Raw genomic sequence first — 21169 nt, forward strand, 5'->3', positions numbered from 1 at the left:
GCGCAACCACAGTATCCCCGTGCGGCTGCAGGACGGCCGCGAGGTGCCCCAGAGCTGCCGGCGCTACCGACTCGCTACGATCGTCAACTTCTCGGCGCTCGGGCTGGAGCCGGGGCGCGATGTGAACCTGGAGCAGCTGGAGCAGGAGGGCTGCCTGGATGGCTGGGAGTTCAGCCAGGACATCTACCTGTCCACCATCGTCACCGAGGTGGGTACCAGCTCCGCGCCCAGGGCCTGAGACCTAGACGTAGGCAGGACCTTCACTGTCTTTAAAGTCGCGCACTCCACCCGCCAAGGTGCGTGCTGGCTACTGTCACTCCCTCGCCGCGGACTCACTACATACTGGTGATGGACACCCTCCAGCCAGGTGGCTCGGGAGCCCTTGTCGTGGTGACTTCCAGAGAGATCGTGGCCATCGCAGCACGGTTGTCAGTCTTGCCACCCCTCCTTGTTAGCTACCTTGGAGAGGAAGCCAAGAAGGCCCTAGCAATTCCTTGTAAATACTCATTTACTTTCCCCATAAAAAGTCAAAGTCATTCCCCATAAAAAATTGTTTACTTTTTACTCATGGTCAGTTATCATTAGTCTTTTAGGATTCTGTGCATCTGAAGATCCATTTGGAGTGACTTCTTGACCTGGAATGTTTTAGGGTATTCTAAGGAAATGTCTTTAGCCAGATTTAGTTAAAGCATACAGCCTTAGTTCATCGGAAGAAGGGGGAAAACCTTTCTCATTCCCCAGCCCCTTGGATTTTCCTTTTGGGTGGCCTTTTCTATCCCTGGTGACCTTGTAATTATTAAAGCTGGATGTATGATGTGGTATTTATGGATGCATGCGGTTCTGCTTTGCATCTTACTCCAGCTCTGGCACTCTGACTCTGTGTAGTCTCAGCAAAACTGAGCAAGCAGGACATTAAAAAGAGCACTTCTGGAAAGACTCTCGGGTGCCCAGGTTCACTGTGTGTCAGGAACAGGGGTTTGAGGAGTAGGGAAGGCTTCTTGGAGAAGGAGGATTGTCGATGAGTCTGGGGTGTATAGCTCAACAGAGACAAAGTCTGGAACAGTAAGACACAACCTGGCATAAGGTCAGGATTCACAGGGAAGAGGCTGAAGGGAATGGTCCATAGTTCCTGTTATGGCATCAAACCCTACTGGAGCCTCAAGGAGGCTTACATGGGTTCTGGAGACTGTGTGTGTATGTTGCTTCTGGGGGTTGTCACCCTTCAAGGTAGTCTGAGTGCTGCCGCAACAAACGTGTGTGTGTGTGTTGTTTTTTGTATATTTGGACATTTGATGTCCCCAGCATCTGTGCCTCCTTACTCCACATGTGTGTAGTAGGAGTGTGAGAAGAGCCCCACTGGGATCTCAGCGAGTGACAGCATTCCGGTGTCCTCAGGCACTGCTGCGTGAGAGAAGAGGCGCTGGTTGGAGGTAGTTGACTGTGATCTGTGGCCGAAGCGTGCACGGAGTATTAAAACTTACAGTCATCACAAATCCTCTATCCCAGCCTCCCAAGCGAGTCTGTCACCCTCCTGGAAGCCAGTGAGCATTGTGAAAGTAGAGGCTGTCCCTCAGATTGCAGGCAAAGACCACGGAGGGGAAGCCATACTCCATGACCTAGAAGTCCCTGCAAATTCTGCATCTGGCTGCCTGCGGAAGGAGAAGGCAGTGAAGTCAGGAGCAGCTCGTGGCATTTCTTAAGACTTTGCCCTAACCCCTGTTTCTGGCTTACTCTAATCATTTGCTCTTTCTTTGCTGTCCCCATCCTGCCTTTGGATGAGAGCAGTGATGGCATTGATGAGCTCCCAAAGGCAGACTGTTCCAGAAGGGTCCTTGAGCTATGTTGCTACCAATATCAGCCTTTCCTTTTGTATATTTAGGCTGTTTCTTTAGCTGTCTAAACAGTTTCGTAAGAGCTCTGTGCCCTTTCACCTACTTCCAGGTTGTCAGTCTTTGCAGGGAGGCAAGGTTAATACATTACTTAGCTCTTTGTTTGAGGATGCTGGTATGCCAGACTTTTAGGTTCAAGGCTGCTCATTCTCTTCTGGTGAACAGTCACTGTTGGAAGCTGTTACATTAACATTCTGATGGCTCCATTTTTCTAAGGCCCGTTTTCTTTCAATCGGACCTGCCCGGCTGACCACTGCAGCTAGTCCTGTGCCTGTTAAATGACTTCAAGCCCGCCCTCTGCCCCAAATCATGCCTAGAGGTATTTGTAAGTACACTGGTATGGAATTCCTATTCATGGTTTTCAGCAGAAGATGAAAACCCCCGGTTTCCTGTTTGATTTTTTTTTTCTTTGTGGAGTTGAGTGCACACAGAGTACTAAACTTTGTGGTGTACTTATATCTTGCAAGTCCTGACATTGATGCTGGTTGCAGATTGAGTACTCAGGAGCATTTTTGTTGAATGGATTAATGAATATTTTGAAATCTTCTCCACCGTGGGAGAACTGAAGAAGAAAAGGACAGGTTTAACTCATAGAAGAGGAACTCAGGGATGGTCAAAAAGCATTAAGTGGAATATTTCAAAGTAAATGTAACCCCCCACTCCAGAGACTGGGGCTTGTGCCCGTGTGGATCTGCAACAAGGTGTTGGGATTGGCAGAAAGAAGGGGACACTGTTTATGAGGTGAAAGAGGTTGTTCTCCCATGTTTCTGGAATAGGTGGTTCATGAGCTTCTAGGCTGAACCCTTCTGTAGCCCTTCCGCCACCCCAGGGATGCGGGGGCATCAGCCACTCCACTATGCAGTGGCGCTCCAATCCCTGAGTGTTCCTTGGCCCAGCGCTGCCTCCTTCTCTGGGAACATGGGTGATTTTCAGGCTGCCTGGGTCACCTGCTTTTTGGTGTTGCCATAACACAGCCTGTGGCTGTAGAGTTTTCCTTTGGAAATGTCTAGCTACTCCAGCACTCATGAGTTAGGGTCTCTTCAGCCAAAAATCCAGCAGTTCTCTGTGTCCCGTTTTCCTCTGCTTCCCAGAAGCCCCCTGCCCTGGCCCTTGGCAACACTCTTACTCACTCCCTGTTGTCCTGGAAAGCCTCTTTTTCTCGACCAGCTTTTCCATCAGCCTTATCTCGTAAGTGCATAGTCTTAGAAAATAGGAGAGCACCCACTGTTATCTCCGCATCCACCCAAAGAAAAAGCTGCATCAACTGGGGAGGCAGGCCCTGGGCTGACCAAAGGGGTGGGGAGACCAAAAAGACCTGGAGCCAGGGCCTCACTGCTCTGCCTTTCTGACTCCCCTCACTCTAGGGAAGTGCGGACCCTTTTCCCTGCCCCTGCAGCTCATGGCAAATCCCTGAGGGCCCCTGTGTACATACAGTCACAGCAGACCCATCTGACCATGAGCGGTCAGATTGAGACTCTAGCTAGCTGAGAACCAACACCCTGGGTCAAAGTTCTGACAGTGGACCCAGAGAAGGGATGAGGGAGAAAGGAAAATAATCTGTTCTTGAGAATGAAGTTCAGGGTTCATCTGGGCTTTGGGCAGCCAAGCCCAAGGACGAAACCCAAGGGATAGTATGGTTTGGAAGGTTAACAGTCCTTTATCCATCGAGTCACTCACTCACCTAGGTATCAAACAGGTACTGAGTCTCTCCGCTGCAGGGCTCTGCCAGGCTTTTAGAGGATGTGGTCGCAAATTGTTCTCCTTGCCCTGACAGCCTTGGGTCAAGGATTCACCGTTAACTGCAACAGGAGGCAGGATGAAACATGTGTAGGACTGCATGGCCTTCAGTAACAGGTAGTGCTTACCAGTGTGTTTGACCACTGATGCGGTCAGGCTGGGTACATCTTAGGAAAGAGCTTCTGCCCTGTGGGCACAGGCTCTCTCACTTTTTTCTCCCAGTCAACTCACAGGTAAGAACATTTAGTCCCAGGGAACTACATCATCTCTGTACTTCCCATAACTGAGAAGTAGCACCAACTACACGCTGCGTTCAAGAGACACAGTTCTCTTTCTTTTTAAAAATTTAAACAGCTTTATTGAGGTATAAATTACATAAAACAAACTGTGCCTAACTAAAGTATGTAATTTAAAAAGCTTTATATATATAAGCTATCTCCAAGAAGCCATCACCGCTAGAAAGGCACATTTCTAACCAGGAAGGGTAGCAAGCCTAGGCCCTTTGCCAGGGTTACTTTCAGATTTTTTTTTTTTTTTGCTCCTGCTTTTATAGCTCACCCAGCTGAGGGGTAATGATGCTAGACTCATGACATAAATCTTAAACCTACACATTTAGTTCTAAGGTTAATACCTATTATCATCAGCCAATACAGTTCATCCTTCATACCAGGTGGCGTCTTCAGTGAGCTGATCTGTACCTGCTTTAGTCACGGCTGCCAAGCCAGGAACTCAGTATAGAAATACTAGATTCCTTTTGCTGTAAAGACAGCAAACCTTGGGTCATATAACCTGGACTCTATGGGCTTCTCATCCCACCCCTCCTTAGGGGAGTCAGGCCAAGTCCTAGAGCCCGCTGCAGTCCATCTGGTGGTTGCCAGGTGGGTGGGTTGGGCTGGCTGGGTGGAACCCAGTCTGTGCTTGCCCTTCTGTTCATTTGTTGAAACCTAGTCCCTTTCCTGACCCTATATACAGGCCCCTTGTGGCCAGTAGGAAGGAACTGCTAACCCTTGCTTGCTTTTGGAGGGCCCAGAGCCAGGCCATGAGGATTGTTAAGACATGTCGGTAGTAGATGGAGAGCCCAGTTACTTCAGGTAGTTACACGCTTGCCCAGAGTAAGGACACTGAACCAAGTGGAGGGGCTGAGGCTGCTGGAGCCGGAGAGATGCTCTGGGGATCCACTTGATGAGCACTTCAGTCACCTTATCTCCTACAGAGCATTGTTTGACCTAGTTTCAGGTAACATCTGGCCTTGCCAGTCGAGAAGCCCCTAGAAGCCTATACTGGGAGTCCCGACATGAGGTGGGGGTTTAGAGGTGCCACTCCAGAACTCATTGAAAATGCCCCTCTGGACTTCTAGTCTGGCTCAGCTGTATCAGACCCCAGCTCTCATGAGAGACCTATTGAGAAGCAGCTAATGACTCTATTCAGTCTTTTTTAAAATCTCTGTCACTACAAAAGTAGTGCCTGCTAGCTGGGAATAGATCCCATCATATTCAGTTGTGACCATAACCATAATCTAACACCCAGAGGCTGGCACGCCCTCACCGAGTCCCTCAGCTCTAACTCCCTGCCACTCCTATTCTGACTTCAGCAGCCGTGTCTGGATGGCAGCTGCCCTAGGAGCACACACCCTCCTAGAAGGAAGATGGTATCTGGGTGCTGGCACCACTGAGACTGCAGAGATGAGAAGGCTGCCATTGCCTGAACCTTTGGGCCTTAGTGCTCCTTGCTTGTCCCCTGCTAGTCTGGGCTTCCTCTAGACTCAAGAGTTGGTGACCCCCAACTCTTCCCTGGAGTGGGGATCACCACCCATTCTCAGTCCATCCAAGGCACAGGCTTGCTCCAGAGTGGAGAGCTAGCTTGCGGCTGAGTGAGCCTTATCATCTTCTGCAGGGGTTCTTGATCCATCCTGCTGCTGCTGCTAAATCGCTTCAGTCGTGTCCGACTCTGTGCGATCCCATAGACGGCAGCCCACCAGGCTCCGCCGTCCCTGGGATTCTCCAGGCAAGAACACTGGAGTGGGTTGCCATTTCCTTCTGCAGTGCATGAAAGTGAAAAGTGAAAGTGAAGTCGCTCAGTCGTGTCCGATTCTTAGTGACCCCATGGACTGCAGCCTACCAGGCTCCTCCATCCATGGGATTTTCCAGGCAAGAGTACTGGAGTGGAGTGCCATTGCCTTCTCCGATCCATCCTAAGGGCTGCCCTTCTACCCATTCTGAGGTGCCTGGAGGCTTTCTGCATGCACTGCCCAGCAGGGCTGAGAAGCAGACTTGTTTTTCCCTCTGACCTTGACCTGGAAGAGATGCTTTCTTCTTGGAAGCCGTGTACTTCCCCAGGAGCCAACAGGATCCATGGAGGGCAGGCATGCAGCCTGTCACCAGGCAAGCAAGGGGCTGAATTCCCTGGAAGGTGGCCTTCTTGGTTATTACAGAGTACCATCTCTCTGTTTTGGGAAACATTTTTCTGGGAACCAGCAAGCTTCCTATTTTGGTTTCTCATCCTTCTCTTGGCCCTTGTTAGGCTGGAGCAATCTCATGTGTGAGTGTTCAGTGCTTCCCTGTGCCCGCAGATCTCTTCCCATGCCAACTGTGGGTGAAACTCTACACCAGGTTCCGGGAACCAAGCACTGCAACCTGTTCCCACCCCCAGTCACTGTTTCATAAATGGGGAGATTAAGGCACGATGGGCTTGGGTAGCTAGTTAACAGAGTAGGAGCTACAACCCAGCTTCTTGGCTCCCAGCTCAGTGCTCTTGGCTGTACTCGGGCCTTATGTTGGCACAGCATCAGGGATACCAGCTCTAACTGTCAGCAGGAGCCAGGAGTCATTGGCCCAGAGTCAGGACCTGAGCAGAGCTGAAGGAACAGATCCAGAAGGTGCATACTAGGCCTTCTGGCTGCATCTCCTTGCTGGATGCCCTGACCCTTGGAGCTGCAGAGCCCTGCTCCAGAACCACTCATATGCCATCCGTGCCAATGGCCTGGACCCCACTGAGAGGTTGCCTGCTCTACTCACAGTCCCAGCCTCAGCCCAGATCCTTAGAAGTGACCATGTGAAGCCTCGCCCTTCCTCTTTGGTTGGCATGTGGGCAGAGTACCTGCTCCCTGCCTGTCTCCCCTCCTGAAACTGATAACAGAACAATGAGGCTAAAAGCTATGAAAAACAAGATGGCCAGTCTCCCCATTGAGGGGAAACCTGTGCCATGCCTTGCTGCCCAGTGGGCTGTCACCTGCCTTAGTGAGCTCACACACCCTTGCGGTCATGTAAACAAAGCATGCAAGGATATGGGATGTTCTGATTTCATTTTCCAAGAAGCTGAACATTTAAAGCACTTTGAAAAAGAAGTAATACATCCTTCTCTCCTCTTTCAGTGGAACCTGGTGTGTGAGGACGACTGGAAGGCCCCGCTCACAATCTCCTTGTTTTTCGTGGGTGTGCTGATGGGCTCCTTCATTTCGGGGCAGCTCTCAGACAGGTAAGGTGGGTATCTGTCTCCTGCAGCTGCTGGGGCCCCCAGCATAGAGCCAGGTAGTATCCTCTCAGCCTGGGCTGTGTGTTTGAAAAGAGGGAAGGCACATCAATACTATAGACTCCATTCCAAGTAAGGAGAGTCAGCAGCCTCCTCTCACTGATGCTTGCTGAGCAAAGCAACCTCAGCTGAGTGTATCCATGATCCAGTTGACCAGGAAATATGCCTTGATTCACTTCTGTGGCTCCTGGCTGGCCTTCCCTAGGTAAGCATAACCCTTTGGTGTCTTCACACATTAGGAGAGGGAGACACCACACACAAGCACATGAGCTGTATTGTAGATCTTCAGTTCAGTTCAGTTCAGTCGCTCAGTCGTGTCTGACTCTTTGTGACCCCATGAACCACAGCACACCAGGCCTCCCTGTCCATCACCAACTCCTGGAGTCCACCCAAACCTATGTCCATTGAGTCGGTGATGCCACCCAACCATCTCATCCTCTGTCGTCCCCTTCTCCTCCTGCCCTCAATCTTTCCCAGCATCAGGGTCTTTTCAAATGAGTCAGCTCTTCATATCAGGTGGCCAAAGTATGGGAGTTTCAGCTTCAACATCAGTCCTTCCAATGAACACCCAAGACTGATCTCCTTTAGGATGGACTGGTTGGATCTCCTTGCAGTCCAAGGGACTCTCAAGAGTCTTCTCCAACACCACAGTTCAAAAGCATCAATTCTTCAGCACTCAGCTTTCTTTATAGTCCAACTCTCACATCCATACATGACTACTGGAAAAACCATAGCCTTGGCTAGACTCAGGGCGTTCCATAGACAGTTGCCTCTGTGTTCCCCAAAACCATCACTGTTTCCTCAAGGTAAGAGGAGGTCTCACTAGCCAATGGCAGTGTGACAGGCAGAACTCTTATGCTCACAGGGCTGATTCCCTTTAGCTAACAGGCTTGTGGTTATCGTACTTCACAGCAATCAGGAAGTGTGCTGTTTCAACCCATAGGCAGGTGATTTGTATAATTCCAGGGCTCTTGACTCAAGGTCTGGGGCTTAGGAAGTTCATCTTCGCTGGAGATTACCTACAAAATTTTAGAGGTTGTATGCGAGCATTTTTCTGGAGAAAGTTCCAGAGTTACCACAATATTCACAGAGGGGTTTATGATACTGTGTCTTTTTATCTCAGGACTTCAGGGTCTGTGAGAGAAGCCTGTGGCAAGGAGAATAGCCTTCAGCAAGCTCCTTGGCCAAACCGGATCACCCAGTGGAGAGGAGTCCCAGCATCCTCCCAGCAGGGGGAGTCTCTCATAGAGAGGTTCAAGCTGAGGATGTCGTCCTGCTTTGAGCACACAGCCATCGTACCCTGTAGCTTTCATGCAGAGGGATGTTCGGGCATATTGCATCTATGGATTAATATCTTTACCTGAGGAGTCTTTCCTCATAAGAAATATGTGCGTTTTTCACTAGATTTGTCTTTTCCAGTGTGTCATCTAGTGATTTTTGAAAGGGACAAATTCCCACAGTCACCTGTAAGTATTAAAGAGTTCAGTAGGCTGTGACCACTGTGTTGATTCTAGATGAGCCTGAGAAACTTGCTCCTTTAGGGGAAAGGCCTTTGCTTCCCCAGACTCTTAACCTAGCAGCAAGTATCAGTTAGTTACTTACATTTATTTAACAAGCATAGAGGATCTGAGAATTCCTTGGTAGTCCAGTGGTTAGGACTCTGTGCTGTCATTCCCAAGCTCACAGGTTCAGTTCCTACTGAGAGCGGGGAACTAATATATCTCAACATTTACATACTTAAATACATATTTTAATGAAACTTTTTTTTCCTGTTTATCCTTTATAAATACACTTAGAGCATAGCAGTATTTACTGAAGGTGAATATACACTTACTATATGACTCAGCTACCCCACCCAAGAGAACTCTTAACCTATAGCAAGCATCAGTTAGTTACTTACATTTACTTAATAAACACAGAGCATCTGAGAATTCCCCAGTGGTTACGACTCTGCACTTTCATTGCCGAGGTCACAGGTTCAGTTCCTAGTTGGAGCAGGGAACTAAGATCCCATAAGCTGCACAGCACAAAGTAAATGAATAAATAGATAAATACATACATACATACGGAGCTTCTAATATGTGCCGTTCACTCTTACAAGTACTGTACAAATAAACAACAAATAATTTGATCTTTGTAACCCTATGATACAGGAAGTATTATTCTTTTCATTTTACAGATGGGAAAAATGAAGCCCAGAGGGATTAAATGACTTGCCCAGAGTCACACAGCTGGCAAGTGGCAGAGCTAGGATTAGGGCCCAGAGAGTCCTGATCCTGTTTCCTGTGAACTACCGTTCCAGGTGCCCACTCTTCTAGAACTTGCCTTCTAGCAAGGCAGAATGTATTAAACAACGAATTGAAGGAAGTACTTATTACCCTTTGTGATGGTAGGTGATACAGAGAAGTACAAGGTACTCAGAGAGGGTATGACAGAGGAGGCCTGAGATGATGAACCATGTGCTAGGGGTTGAAAAATGAGTAGGCATTAGCCAGCTAAAGGGCTGGAGAGAGGAAAGAGTGTTCTGTGCAGGAAAGCTGAGAGTGCTTAAGCCTAGACTCAAGAAAAGGCATGGTACACCGCAGGAGCTTGGAGACAGTGCTCTGGAGTGGTGTGGAGAGTGGAATAGAGACACCACAGTGAGGCAGGCTGAGTCCCAAGCAGAAGAGCAGCCGGGCTTAGCAGGTGACAGGAGTCTGGGCTTTCAGCACATAGCAGGGTGGAGCTTTTGAGAGTGTGACATCATCAGCTTTGCATTTTTTAAAAAGTTGTTTGATAACTTGGTGGAGAAAGGATTGAAAGGAAGCAAGAGGGATGGCAGAAAGACCAAGTGAGAGGTTATCACAATAATTTATACAGGAAATGAAGGTGACTTGGACTAGGCTGAAGGCAGTAGACACGGAGAGGAGTGGAAGGAGGTAGAACCGACAGGGCTTAGCTCTGTGTGCACAGAAAGTGAGGGGAGGGAGACTCCTGGCCTGCACAACTGTGCAGGTGGTGATGCCCTTCCCAAAGACAAAGCCCTGTAGAAGAGGACAAAGTTTGTAGGAGAAGGTACTGAGTTCCATTTGAACATACTTAATTCAGGGTGACTATGAGACTTCGGGTCTCATAGGAGTAATTGAGTATGGAGTTGGATGTATGGATAGGGTGCTTCATGAGAGGTTTGGGCTAGAGAAACGCATTTGGGAATTGTCAGTTCACAGAACCCTCATCAAAGCCCGGAAAGTGGATGGGAACAGTGTAGAGTGAGAGGAGGGCATGCCGTGAACTGAGCTTAGAGGGCCTCCTGGAGCGGAAGTGGGAGTTCCTCCTCACAGGGTAGGGTGGCAGCTGAGACTCAGAGTAATTACCTTGATGTGAAAAACTAGGAGGAAGTACCCTAGTTTCAGAGTTGAAACCCAGCACATTTCTCTGGTCAGCTGTGTCATAGAATAGATAGATCACTGTGGGTCAGCTTCGGAGCCTGATGACCACGTAACACCATGATGATCTGAGGAAAGTGTTCAAGTTTCAAAAGGTCTGCTCCCAAGGAAACAATAGAAACAAAGTTAGTGACTGTGTTGAAGACTACCTTATTCTTCAGAAGGGCTAGTACAGTGCTTCTCAAACCTTTAAAAAAATTTTTTTTGCTAGCAGACGTCTTCTTTTAAGTAGGATCCTTTAAGTCCAGTAAATGAAATCGCCAAAAATGTGGCTGTTCTGGCTGTGGCACCTGCCTTCAGCTCCTTGTACCACCCAAGCTTGTCTGCACCCTGTTGGGCGGCCCCAGGGCTCTGCGGGGTGGACAGATTTCTCCTAAGTGAGCCAGGTCAAAAACCTTAGCCTAACAGATTGCCTTAGAGCAGTGCATTCATGCCCTCCAGTGTTGTCTGTGATATCAACAGTAACTTTTTATATAGGACTCCTTTCAGGAATATGAATAAGCCTAAAAGTCAAGAGCAATAACGTAATCCTGGGTTGCCAAAGCATTTTATCTGATGTCACTGAGTTACCTTTAAGTGCAGAATTATAAGGGAGGCACAACCCTAGGGAAGAAGTAGCTGATATTTTTATTTTTGTGGACATGTGTATGTTTAACCTTGTGTTGACAGATTTTAAAAGTGAGCCTTTCTTGCAAATCAAAACTACAGTGACAAGTATCACCTCATACCAGTCAGAAGGCCATCATTAAAAAGTCTACAAATAACAAATGCTGGCAAAGGGAAAAAAAAAAATGCTGGAGGGGGTGTGGAGAAAAGGGAACCCTCCTACGTTGTTGCTAGGAATGTAAGTTGATGCAGACACTGTGGAGAACAGTGTGGAGGTTTCTCAGAAAGCTAAAAATAGAACTACCACATGACCAACAATCCCACTCCTGGACAAAACCATAATTCAAAAAGGTACGTACACCCCTGTATTCACAGTAGCACTGTTCACGATAGCAGAGACATGGAAACAACCTAAATGGTCATCGACAGGCGAAAGAATAAAGACGATGTGGCGCATCTGTACAATGGAATTCTACTCAGCCATAAAAAAAGAATGAGACAAATGCCATTTGCAGCATCGTGGATGAAACTAGATACTATCATATTAAATGACAAGTCAGAAAGGAAAGACAAATACCATACAATATCACTTATATGCGGAATCTAAAATATGACACAAGCGAGCCTGTCTACAAAACAGTAACAGACTCACAGACAGAGAGAGCAAAGTCGTGGTCGCCAAGGGAGAGGGAGGTGGGAGTTTGCGGTTGGTAGATGCAAACTATTATGTTTTGAATGGATAAACAACAATATCCTATTGAATACCGTATAGCACAAGAAACTATATCCAATCTCCTGGGATAAACCGTAATGGAAAAGAAGAGGAAAAAAGAATGTCTGTATGTGTATAATTGAGTCACTTTGCTGTACAGCAGAAATTAGCCCAACATTGTAAACTGGCTATACTTCAATTTAGAAAAATAAATAAAAAAAAATGTTAGTGGCTGTCAGAGAATATAGCTGATTTTTATTTTCTTCTCTGTGCTTTTCTGTATTTTACAAATGTGCTGTGTACACATAAATATAATATCAAAGAATAAAAATAGACAAATGTTTCTTTTAAAAAGTGACTCTTTTGAGCCCCAAACCCAGATTGCCAAGGATTGTTGCAGTGGAAGGGCTCCCTGAGTTGTCCTCTTCACTACTCTCCAGGGAGCCCTTGGGAGGGGAGAGCAGAGTAGGGAGGCCCCACCCCTTGGTTGGCGTGCAGGGCGCTATTGTTCCAAACAATGCAGGGGAGTCTCCTTTTAGGCCAGGGTTGCTCGGCACTGTTGACATTTTGCCCCAGAGATTGCTTTGTTGTGGGAGACTATCGTGGGTATTTTCAGATGTTCAAAACATCTCTGGCCTCTATTTACTAGATGCCAGTATCATCAAAAACAACAAACCCCTGTTGTAATGGGGAGAAGCACCAAACTCTACCGTGGCTGAAGGCCTTGTGCACTGGCCCCCTGGCACCCTCAGCAGTCTCCTCCTGACCAGCTGCCCCTCGCGTGCATTCATCTTGCCCCTCCAACCACAGTTGTACGTGCTCTTCTCATAGTCACAGCAAAACATTCCCGGACCCCCATCCCCATGCCACGGCCTTCCTTGACCACACAGGTGACCTCCTCAGGGTATCTGGTTTACATTATTACACTGGTTCCTTGTGCCTTGCCTTCACATTGCCTATCAGAAATAAATAAAAGATGTTATCATAGTATTAATGTTGACTTCCCCCACTGTACTGTATCATCAAAAGCTTGGTCACTCTCCCCTACCCCCTCTTGTCAACAACTACTTTACGTTTGGGTCTGATCTTGGTGCCCCATCTTCAGGGAGACCTCCCCTGAATGCCCAAGTCCCCAGCCTCTACCTGCAGTCAGGATAGGTTCCTTCGTTGGGTCCCTTGTGGGTCAGGATGCTGATCCTTCAGCGCTCTTGTTTCACTGTGTAATCGTACATTGAGCAGAGTGATTAAAATATGATGACTGTCTGTCTCTACTACACACTATAAGCTCCTTGAGGGCAGAATCCATGTCTTTTTTTCTTATTCAAATACATTTATAGTGACTAGTATATAATAGATGTTCAAATAAATATTCATTGAATGAAAATGGGTGTCTGCTAGCCCTGGCCAGACTCAAGCTGAATCTGCTAGGTTGAATGAACTAGGTTGACTTGTTCCTACTTGTTGTAGCACTGTCTTTGAAACCAAACAAATCCAAAAAGCAACATTTAAAAAAATTTTAAAATTGAACATAGATATAGAAAACCACACAGAACAAGTGAGGTTTAATGAATTATTCCAGGGAAATAACCATATAAATATCAAGTCAAGAAATAGAACTTTGCTGGCCACCAGGAAGCCCCACTCATCTGTCCCATCCCAAGGACAATAGCCTCCCTCACCTATCAGTAAACACTAGCCTGACTTATAATAATCACTTCCCTGTGGGTTTTTGGTAGTTTTATCATCCAAATGTGCATCCTTAAACACAAGTTTAGTCTTGCTCACTTAAAAATTTTTATATGTCTGTTAGTCTGCTTTAACCTAGGGATTCTCCATCCTTTTCTTTGCCTGGGCTATTCTACTTGTAAAATTTCCCAGTCTGAATTTTGCTGAGGGTATACTTACAGTGCAATTGAACATATTGCTTTTTCCTCTGCATTTCTTGCAAATTGCAGCTAGATCCAGAGACTTCATCAGATTCAGCCCCTTTGGCAAGACTGTAGGAGTTATACAGTGTTCAAGTGTCTCTTTTTATGATGTTAGCAGTCATTGAAACATGATACTCGTATCTGTTCATTCACTGGAAGTCATAAAAGGATGATGTTCTAATTGTATCACTTTAGTTTCATTTAATAGTTGGAATACTTTTATGAAATGAATCTTTCCCTCATCTGTTACTGCTTACTGTTCATATAGTTTACATAGAAAAGTCAGGACAAATGTCTTCCCCTTTATTTAAACAGTTTTCATCTATAATGAATTCTTTCTCCATTATCCTCCAAAGTAAACCAACTCTTGAAAAATATTAATTATGAATGTATAAACTTAAGTATCGTGAGTGTGTTTCAGTCCCTTGTGATCATTGTGTTAACTCTGGCACTACCTCTTGGGCAACGCCGGTGCCCAGGCTGTGCATTAGTAACAGCCTAGGGGCCGAGAGACCAGGACGGCCCCCTCACCAAGTGCCCTGGCAGCACTGTCTGCAGCCCCTCCCTGAATGACCCCGGGGAAAGCCCCCGCTTGGGGGGGCCCGTTCATGCTGCCTTCTCCCAGCTGGTTCTCTGTCACTCTCCTTTCCTTCCCAGGTTTGGTCGGAAGAACGTGCTGTTTGTGACGATGGGCATGCAGACAGGCTTCAGCTTCCTGCAGATCTTCTCGAAGAACTTTGAGATGTTTACCGTGCTGTTTTTCCTTGTAGGCATGGGCCAGATCTCCAACTATGTGGCAGCATTTGTCCTGGGTATGGCCATCAGTTTGGAGTTGAGTACTTGATTCTGTTTCACCATCATCCCACCACCCACTTTCTGGGGACAGCTGTGATGTCCCTTTGGGGAGGTGGTCTCTGGCAGTGCCAACCAGGGATCCTTGGTGGACCCAATTAGTAGGCATGGAAGCTGAGTCCTCCAAGTGCCCACCCAGCCTCTCGTCCCCAGCAGCATGATAGCCTAACTGCTGATTTCCAGTTCTTCTCTGGCCCCCGACCTGTGGCACCTTGGTCTCATTAGTACTTGATGGCCATTTTGCTAGAATTCACCTAAACATCTTCTGTTAAAAATAGGGCCTGCCATTTCCCAGGGCTGGAGTAGCTAAGGAAAGAGGAAGGCATGACATGAGAAGCAAGGGCCATGATTGGCAGGCTCACCAGGGAAGAAAACTGCCTCTTCTGAAACGCACAGTGGCTAGTGAAATTGACTGGCAAGAATGAATTGAGGGACTTCTTGGAGGTCCAGTGGTTAAGACTTTGCCTTCCAATGCAGGGGGTCAGAGTTCAATTCCTGGTTGTGAAGCTAAGATGTCACATGCCTATGGGCAAAAAAAAAAAAAAAACCCAAAACATAAAACAGAAGCAGTGTTGTAAAAAATTCAATAAAGACTTTAAAAATGGTCCACGTTTGTTTAAACATCTTTTTTAAAAAAGAATGAATTGATAGGGGTGGGCTTTAGTCATGAGACCTTCAGGGTTTTAATTCATAATCCACAGTGCAGGGCTTTGGCCTGCTCTCACTGAGAAGCTGCCAGTTTCACTGTTTGGAGGATTCTAACTCTAGCTTTTGGGTCATTAGGTTCCTTGGTTTGATCGTTGAAAGGATTGTTTGTTTCTCTTCACATTTAATAGAAAAAAAAATTTTTTTAAGTGCAATAGCCCATGTGGCTATAATAGCAAAATTGCCTTCAATGAACCCTTCCTCAGTGAAGATTTAAATTTGAGGCCCCACATGGCATCTTTAGCATAGGGTTTCAGAAAGTGATGACAGTGTCAGGAGAGAACCCTGAGGTACCCGCAGCAAGTGGTCAGAATCCTGTCCCTCCCAAAGGCTTGGAAACTTTGAGATAATTCTTCCTGATCCCTTATCTGTATGTTGAAAATTACACAAAAGAAGATGAATAAGGAAATGACCAGAATTAAAATACTAACCTGACTCCTCCCTTGTTTTGAACAGGAACAGAAATTCTTGGCAAGTCAGTTCGTATTATATTCTCTACGTTAGGCGTGTGCATATTTTATGCGTTTGGCTACATGCTGCTGCCACTGTTTGCTTACTTCATCAGAGACTGGCGGATGCTGCTGCTGGCGCTGACGGTGCCGGGGGTGCTCTGTGCAGCGCTGTGGTGGTGAGTGTGCCCTGTGCCTGGTGGTACCCACTAGCAGGGTGTCTTCTGTCTGGCTTTCACTAGGGGGCAGCAGCAACCCACACATCCTAAGTTGTTTCAGAATGTTTTTCCATCCACAGAAAAGCCAAAAACAAAACAACTTCAGGAAATCAACAGACTTGTTCTCAGCCCTGTGCTGCGTTGATCGGAGTGTAGACAGAGGAAAAAGCAGTAACTGCGAGATGATAGTCTAGCATGACCTCCAGGAAGCTGTCAGACCGCAGGACAAGACAGCTGAGGCCCTGGCTCTGGTTGCGTGTTGCTACAGCCTCATGCCACAGAACTGAGAGAAGAAGGAGCACATTGTGAGTGAGAGTCCTCCAGGTAGCAGGATGGAGGAAGCCAGGCTCCATCTTAGCCTCCAAGATAGAGCTGGACAAGCAGAGAGGAGGCTATTCCATACTAAGAGAGAGAATGCAGCTGAGGCGGGAACCCCACTTTGCACATAGGGATGGCGAGGTCCCTGGCCCACGTGGATGTGAGAACATTGCAGAGCACAGTGGGAGAAGGGACAGATGAGTCCTGGTTAGGACCCAAGGGCAGAGGCCAGCTGGTGAGGTAGAAAATAAGGTCCACAAAGTCTCAGAACGCCCAAGTGCCTTATAGACAGTCAAGTGGAAAAATCAAGGAGGGAGGGATGACGATAAACTAGAGGCTGTCAGAGGTCAGTGCAAAAGCTTCTGTGGATGCCAGGAACAAGCAGGGGAGTACAGCAAGGTGAGGTGTGTTCCCCGGCCCCAGCTCAGCCCATGACAGAAGCCAGGCTGCAGGAACCCATGTTGTGCCTGTCTACTTAGTGTCCAGCAGGTGGCACCACCACTCCTCAGAAATGGGAAGTGGCCAGCCAGGGAGGAATCCCACCCATCAGGGTGTGTCGGCGCCTGTAAATTCTGTGTACTCCAGTGTAATCAGAGGCTCACACTTACTGGCTGCAGCACAGTGCATCTCTTGGCTTCTGGCTTGGAAGTATCAAACATTCCTCAAACCTCGCTCTGGTTCTGAAACCCCATTTCCCACCTCCACGTGTGCTCCACCTGGTCTGAGGGACAGAAGGCTCAGTGAGACTGCTTCTTGTACTTCCAGGTTCATCCCTGAGTCCCCCCGATGGCTCATCTCTCAGGGACGATTTCAGGAGGCAGAGGTGATCATCCGTAGGGCTGCCAAAACCAATGGGATCATTGCACCTTCAACCATCTTTGACTCCAGTGAGGTGAGCGCTGTGCAGGGGCTGCTGGGAGGGTCCCGGTGACCACAATTTTAGGGCAGCATCACACAGCCCCGAAGCCCTCCCTTTACATAGCAGCCCAGCCCTCTCCATGCCTAAGCCCCAGCTGATCCCAAGGCAGGTCCTGTTAAAATTCAGAAGTTGAGAAGGTGCCAGCTGCCTCAATTCCTTTACCTTCCCTGTGGATTTTAGATTTTCATACTTTGTATAAATCTTCTCTTTTAGGTGATCATACAGTTGAACCATTACTTTTCATAATAAAAACTCTTTATGTGTAATAGGTCTTCCATGAAGTTGGCATTCTGGGAAATCATTGTTTCTTATACCTTGGCAGTTTCTAATTAAAAAAAAAATGCACTGCCTAAAATATGAAACAAAAATAGATTTGGAGTTAAAACTGTCTTGTCTCCTTCCGCCTACCAATGGGGAGTGGTTGAGTATCGTCCTAGAGCCAGGTCCTTTTTGACATCCACCCTCCCCCAACCTCACACCTTTCTGCAAACCCTGTTCTCCCGTGCAGTGAGTAATTTCCTGGCTCTGCCTGATTCCTGGATCTTGCTTCTCTTTGCTGTTCTTTCTGTTTCCACCCTGTCTGTAACAAGCAGTTTTCCTCAGTCCCGTGGCTCCCAGAAGAGCTTAGACCTTGTCATTGTTGGCTGATGGGATTCTGGAGTGTGTCTCTTCTCTGACAAAGATGAGGACCTGGCTGTGAGAAGAGCCAGCAGGCGCATATTGCTGTGTGCAAAGGCACGTTCAAGCCAGTCTGACTTCCGATGCAGAGTTCAGGGTTGGGAAAGAGAGACCAGTTACTAGAGGTGGCAAAGAAGCCACTGGCCACTGACAGCCCTGCCAGCCTCACAGTTAAGAAGTGGCCCAGCACTAGCTCCCACTCAGGATGTCCTAGAAAGGACTCGGTCAGAGTTCAGTAAGGGGTAGATGGCAGGGAAGGCTTCTGAGTGAGGTAGCCTTGGGAGCTTTGCAGAGGTCAGTCTGGTGAACCCATGAATCCACTGGCATTTTTATAGAAATGAGGCTATTTCAGGGGATCAGTTAGGTCAAAAGTTGACCTTTTGTTGAACTGCTAACTCAGGAAAAACAGACTCCAAAGCTGGGTTTGCTTAAGAAAGCAACATCAGTGTGTTTAGACGTGTGGTTTATTAATGTCCTTGGCCGTGCCAAATTTCATAGGAAGTTACACTGGGTGAAGCCAAGGTCAATTTTCCTGTTTTTCTATCTGAAATTTTTTTCCTTGGAAGTAGACCAGTAACTACATGGTAGGAGGACCAAAAAACATTAATTCTTTAAAAAATATCGTATCAATAAACTACACAGCCAGTTTCTCTCTGACCCAGAGGGCTGGGAGCCAGGCTTGGGAAGGAATGCTCAGAGGCCTCCCTGGAATGTGGCCATTGACAGGGTTCGGGGTGGTGCTCAGGGAGAGCAATCAGCTTAGGCCTCCTCCTTGGCTGCATTGTGTTACAGGCTGGTCACTTACTTTTATTCCTCTTTCTTGTTCACAAATTTGTTATCGACAAGGCCTGGTGAAGCCTTCTACAGCCCAAGACACAGCCTCTATACCTACTTTTCTTTTCAAGCAAGAAACACGAACCACTCCCCAAGTCAGAGACACAGAAAGCTAAGATGCCAGAGTTTCGATGTTCTGGGGTCTCTAAGTCTCCAACACTCTCTCCCTCCCATACCCTTGCCCTGTTGTCCGCAGCTACAAGACCTAAGCTCCAAGAAGCAGCAGTCCCACAGCATCCTGGATCTGATCCGAACCCGGAATATCCGGATGATCACCGTCATGTCCATAATTCTGTGGTGCGTAAGTGAGACCTACCCGGGGCCTCCAGACGCAGCTTCTGGCAGTAGCTCTCAGGCTTCACATTTGCAGACATGTCTCAGACCAGAATTGAAAGCCTGTGTCATCAGAAAGTGGCACAGATGTGCCTTGGAATAAAGAAGTGGGCGTGTCCTGGTTCTTAACGGAATCTCAGAACAGGACTACGAAAACTGTTGTGGGGGCTCTTGAGGAAGATACAGGGTCTTTGGGGATCCCTCCGGGCCATAAGGTGAAGAGTTGCTCATGTTGGGGCCCTAGTTGAGTTGTTCCTGTCGACAGTGCATCAGACGGTGACACAGGAGGACTGGTGAGGGCTTTAAGAAGTTCTAAGTGAAGGCTCCACCGGTTACAGAGGCTGCTATGTACATTCCGGAAATGTGGAAGCAGGACGTCTTCCCTCTGGAATGTTTGGAGACTGTCCTGGAGGCAGAGCCATGGCCTGCATGTCCTCTTCAAGTTCCTTCTCACATGGCATCTCCCCAAGTGTGTCAGGCAGGGATTTGTGACTTATCAGAAAGAAGGAACACATCTGAGTGCCTAGAGAGTGTTTGCTCGGTGGCCAGACACTTGGGATTACAGGTGACTACCTGAGCCTGCAGTAGGGGAGGAAGGCAGGCTCCATCTCAGAATCCTTGTTGCTGGAGTCAACAAGCCTTGGCAGCCCACTGGGTTGCTCCCTGGGGGGTACTGTGAGTCACCCATTTCCAAGGAATGGCCCGGGATCCCTCGGGGCAGCACACGCCCCTGAGTCGGCCTTGGACAAAGCCAACCTTCAGCCTGCGCCACAGACTTGCCAGCCTGCAGTGAGTCACCCGTCCTGAGGTTCACCCGGGCTCTCCCCCTGCTCTGGATTTCCCAGGGACTCCTGTATGAGCCCTCTTCCCTGATTATAGCGGCTGTGGCTTCAACCTGCAGATGAGTTAGAAAGAATCTGATTCATGTTGGTCTGGTTTGCCAAAAAGTGCTGACCGTCAACAGAAGGAATGTCTGCTGGAGACAGGCACTCAAATGGCCCACTGGGAGCTCCCTTTCCTCCTCACAAGTCTGGGGGGGTTAGGATCAACTGCTTCTGACCAGTCTCTTAGCTCATCGCCCCAAAGGGTCTGCCAGGGATCTTTCTCTAAATGTTTGACCAGTGAGTGTTCCTTATTTTATGTTATGTCACCAACCTTACCATACCCCACTTAATAGCTGCCTCTTTACTCATTCCTGAGCTCCTTCTGCAGTTGCTGGATCTGGGAGGTTCGGAGAGTAGGGAGGTAGGCTTTTGTGAGTGCTTCAGCTTAGGATTCCCGGGGGGCTCAGTGGTAAAGAATCTACCTGCCAGTGCAGAAGACGCAGGAGAAGAAGAAGACGCAGAAGACTGGTTCAATCCCTGGATCAGGAAGTTCCCCTGGAGGAGGGCATGGCAACCCATTCTAGTATTCTTGCCTGGAGAATCCCATGGACAGAGGAGCCTGGTGGGCTACAGTCCCTGGGGTCACAAAGAGTCAGACACTGCTGAGCACACACAGCTTAGGATTTGTAAAGTCAAAAGGCCTGTTGACAGGTTGTTGGTCTTGGTTTTTTTTCCAACACAGGAAATCTGTCTGAATTATATGTCTTTGCTGGGACACTTTGGAATACTTTGAAAGTGCTCTGACTCAAAAGGTACCCTGGTCTGGGGGAAGTTATCTTTGTTTCTAAGAAGCAGGACTCAAGGTTAAATCTGCTACCCTCCTGGTGAGGATAGTTTTGAATTTCCTGCAGTAATGATATTTTAAAAGTCGCCCAGGTAGGGAGACACCTGGATGCTGCTTCTCCAGCTTTCCTCGGCACTCTGTTTCAGGCTGACCATATCAGTGGGCTACTTCGGGCTCTCCCTGGACACCCCTAACTTGCATGGGGACGTCTATTTGAACTGCTTCCTTTCGGCCGTGGTTGAAGTCCCAGCGTACGTGTTGGCCTGGCTGCTGCTGCGGCACCTGCCCCGTCGATACTCCATGGCCACCGCCCTCTTCCTAGGTGGCAGCGTTCTTCTCTTTGTGCAGCTCGTGCCCCCAGGTAGGTCCC

At 47.9% G+C, this 21169-nt stretch overlaps 1 protein-coding gene across 1 annotated transcript in view; it reads left to right on the forward strand.

Annotated features, from left to right (window-relative positions):
* Position 1: 1 nt before the first annotated feature.
* The window catches only part of SLC22A5 (solute carrier family 22 (organic cation/carnitine transporter), member 5), a gene marked incomplete at its 5' end in the record, with an annotated part of 26048 nt that continues 4880 nt past the window's right edge, over positions 2–21169 (forward strand). Inside the window, 7 exons of the mRNA XM_010828421.1 lie at positions 2–208; positions 6997–7100; positions 14483–14637; positions 15839–16010; positions 17133–17259; positions 18995–19095; positions 20946–21160. Coding sequence (XP_010826723.1) covers positions 2–208; positions 6997–7100; positions 14483–14637; positions 15839–16010; positions 17133–17259; positions 18995–19095; positions 20946–21160 — 1081 coding nt within the window. The remainder of the gene's footprint in view (positions 209–6996; positions 7101–14482; positions 14638–15838; positions 16011–17132; positions 17260–18994; positions 19096–20945; positions 21161–21169) is intronic.

This window comes from Bison bison, unplaced genomic scaffold (genome assembly GCF_000754665.1).
Source record: "Bison bison bison isolate TAMUID 2011002044 unplaced genomic scaffold, Bison_UMD1.0 scf7180017864492, whole genome shotgun sequence".
NCBI lineage: Eukaryota > Metazoa > Chordata > Mammalia > Artiodactyla > Bovidae > Bison > Bison bison.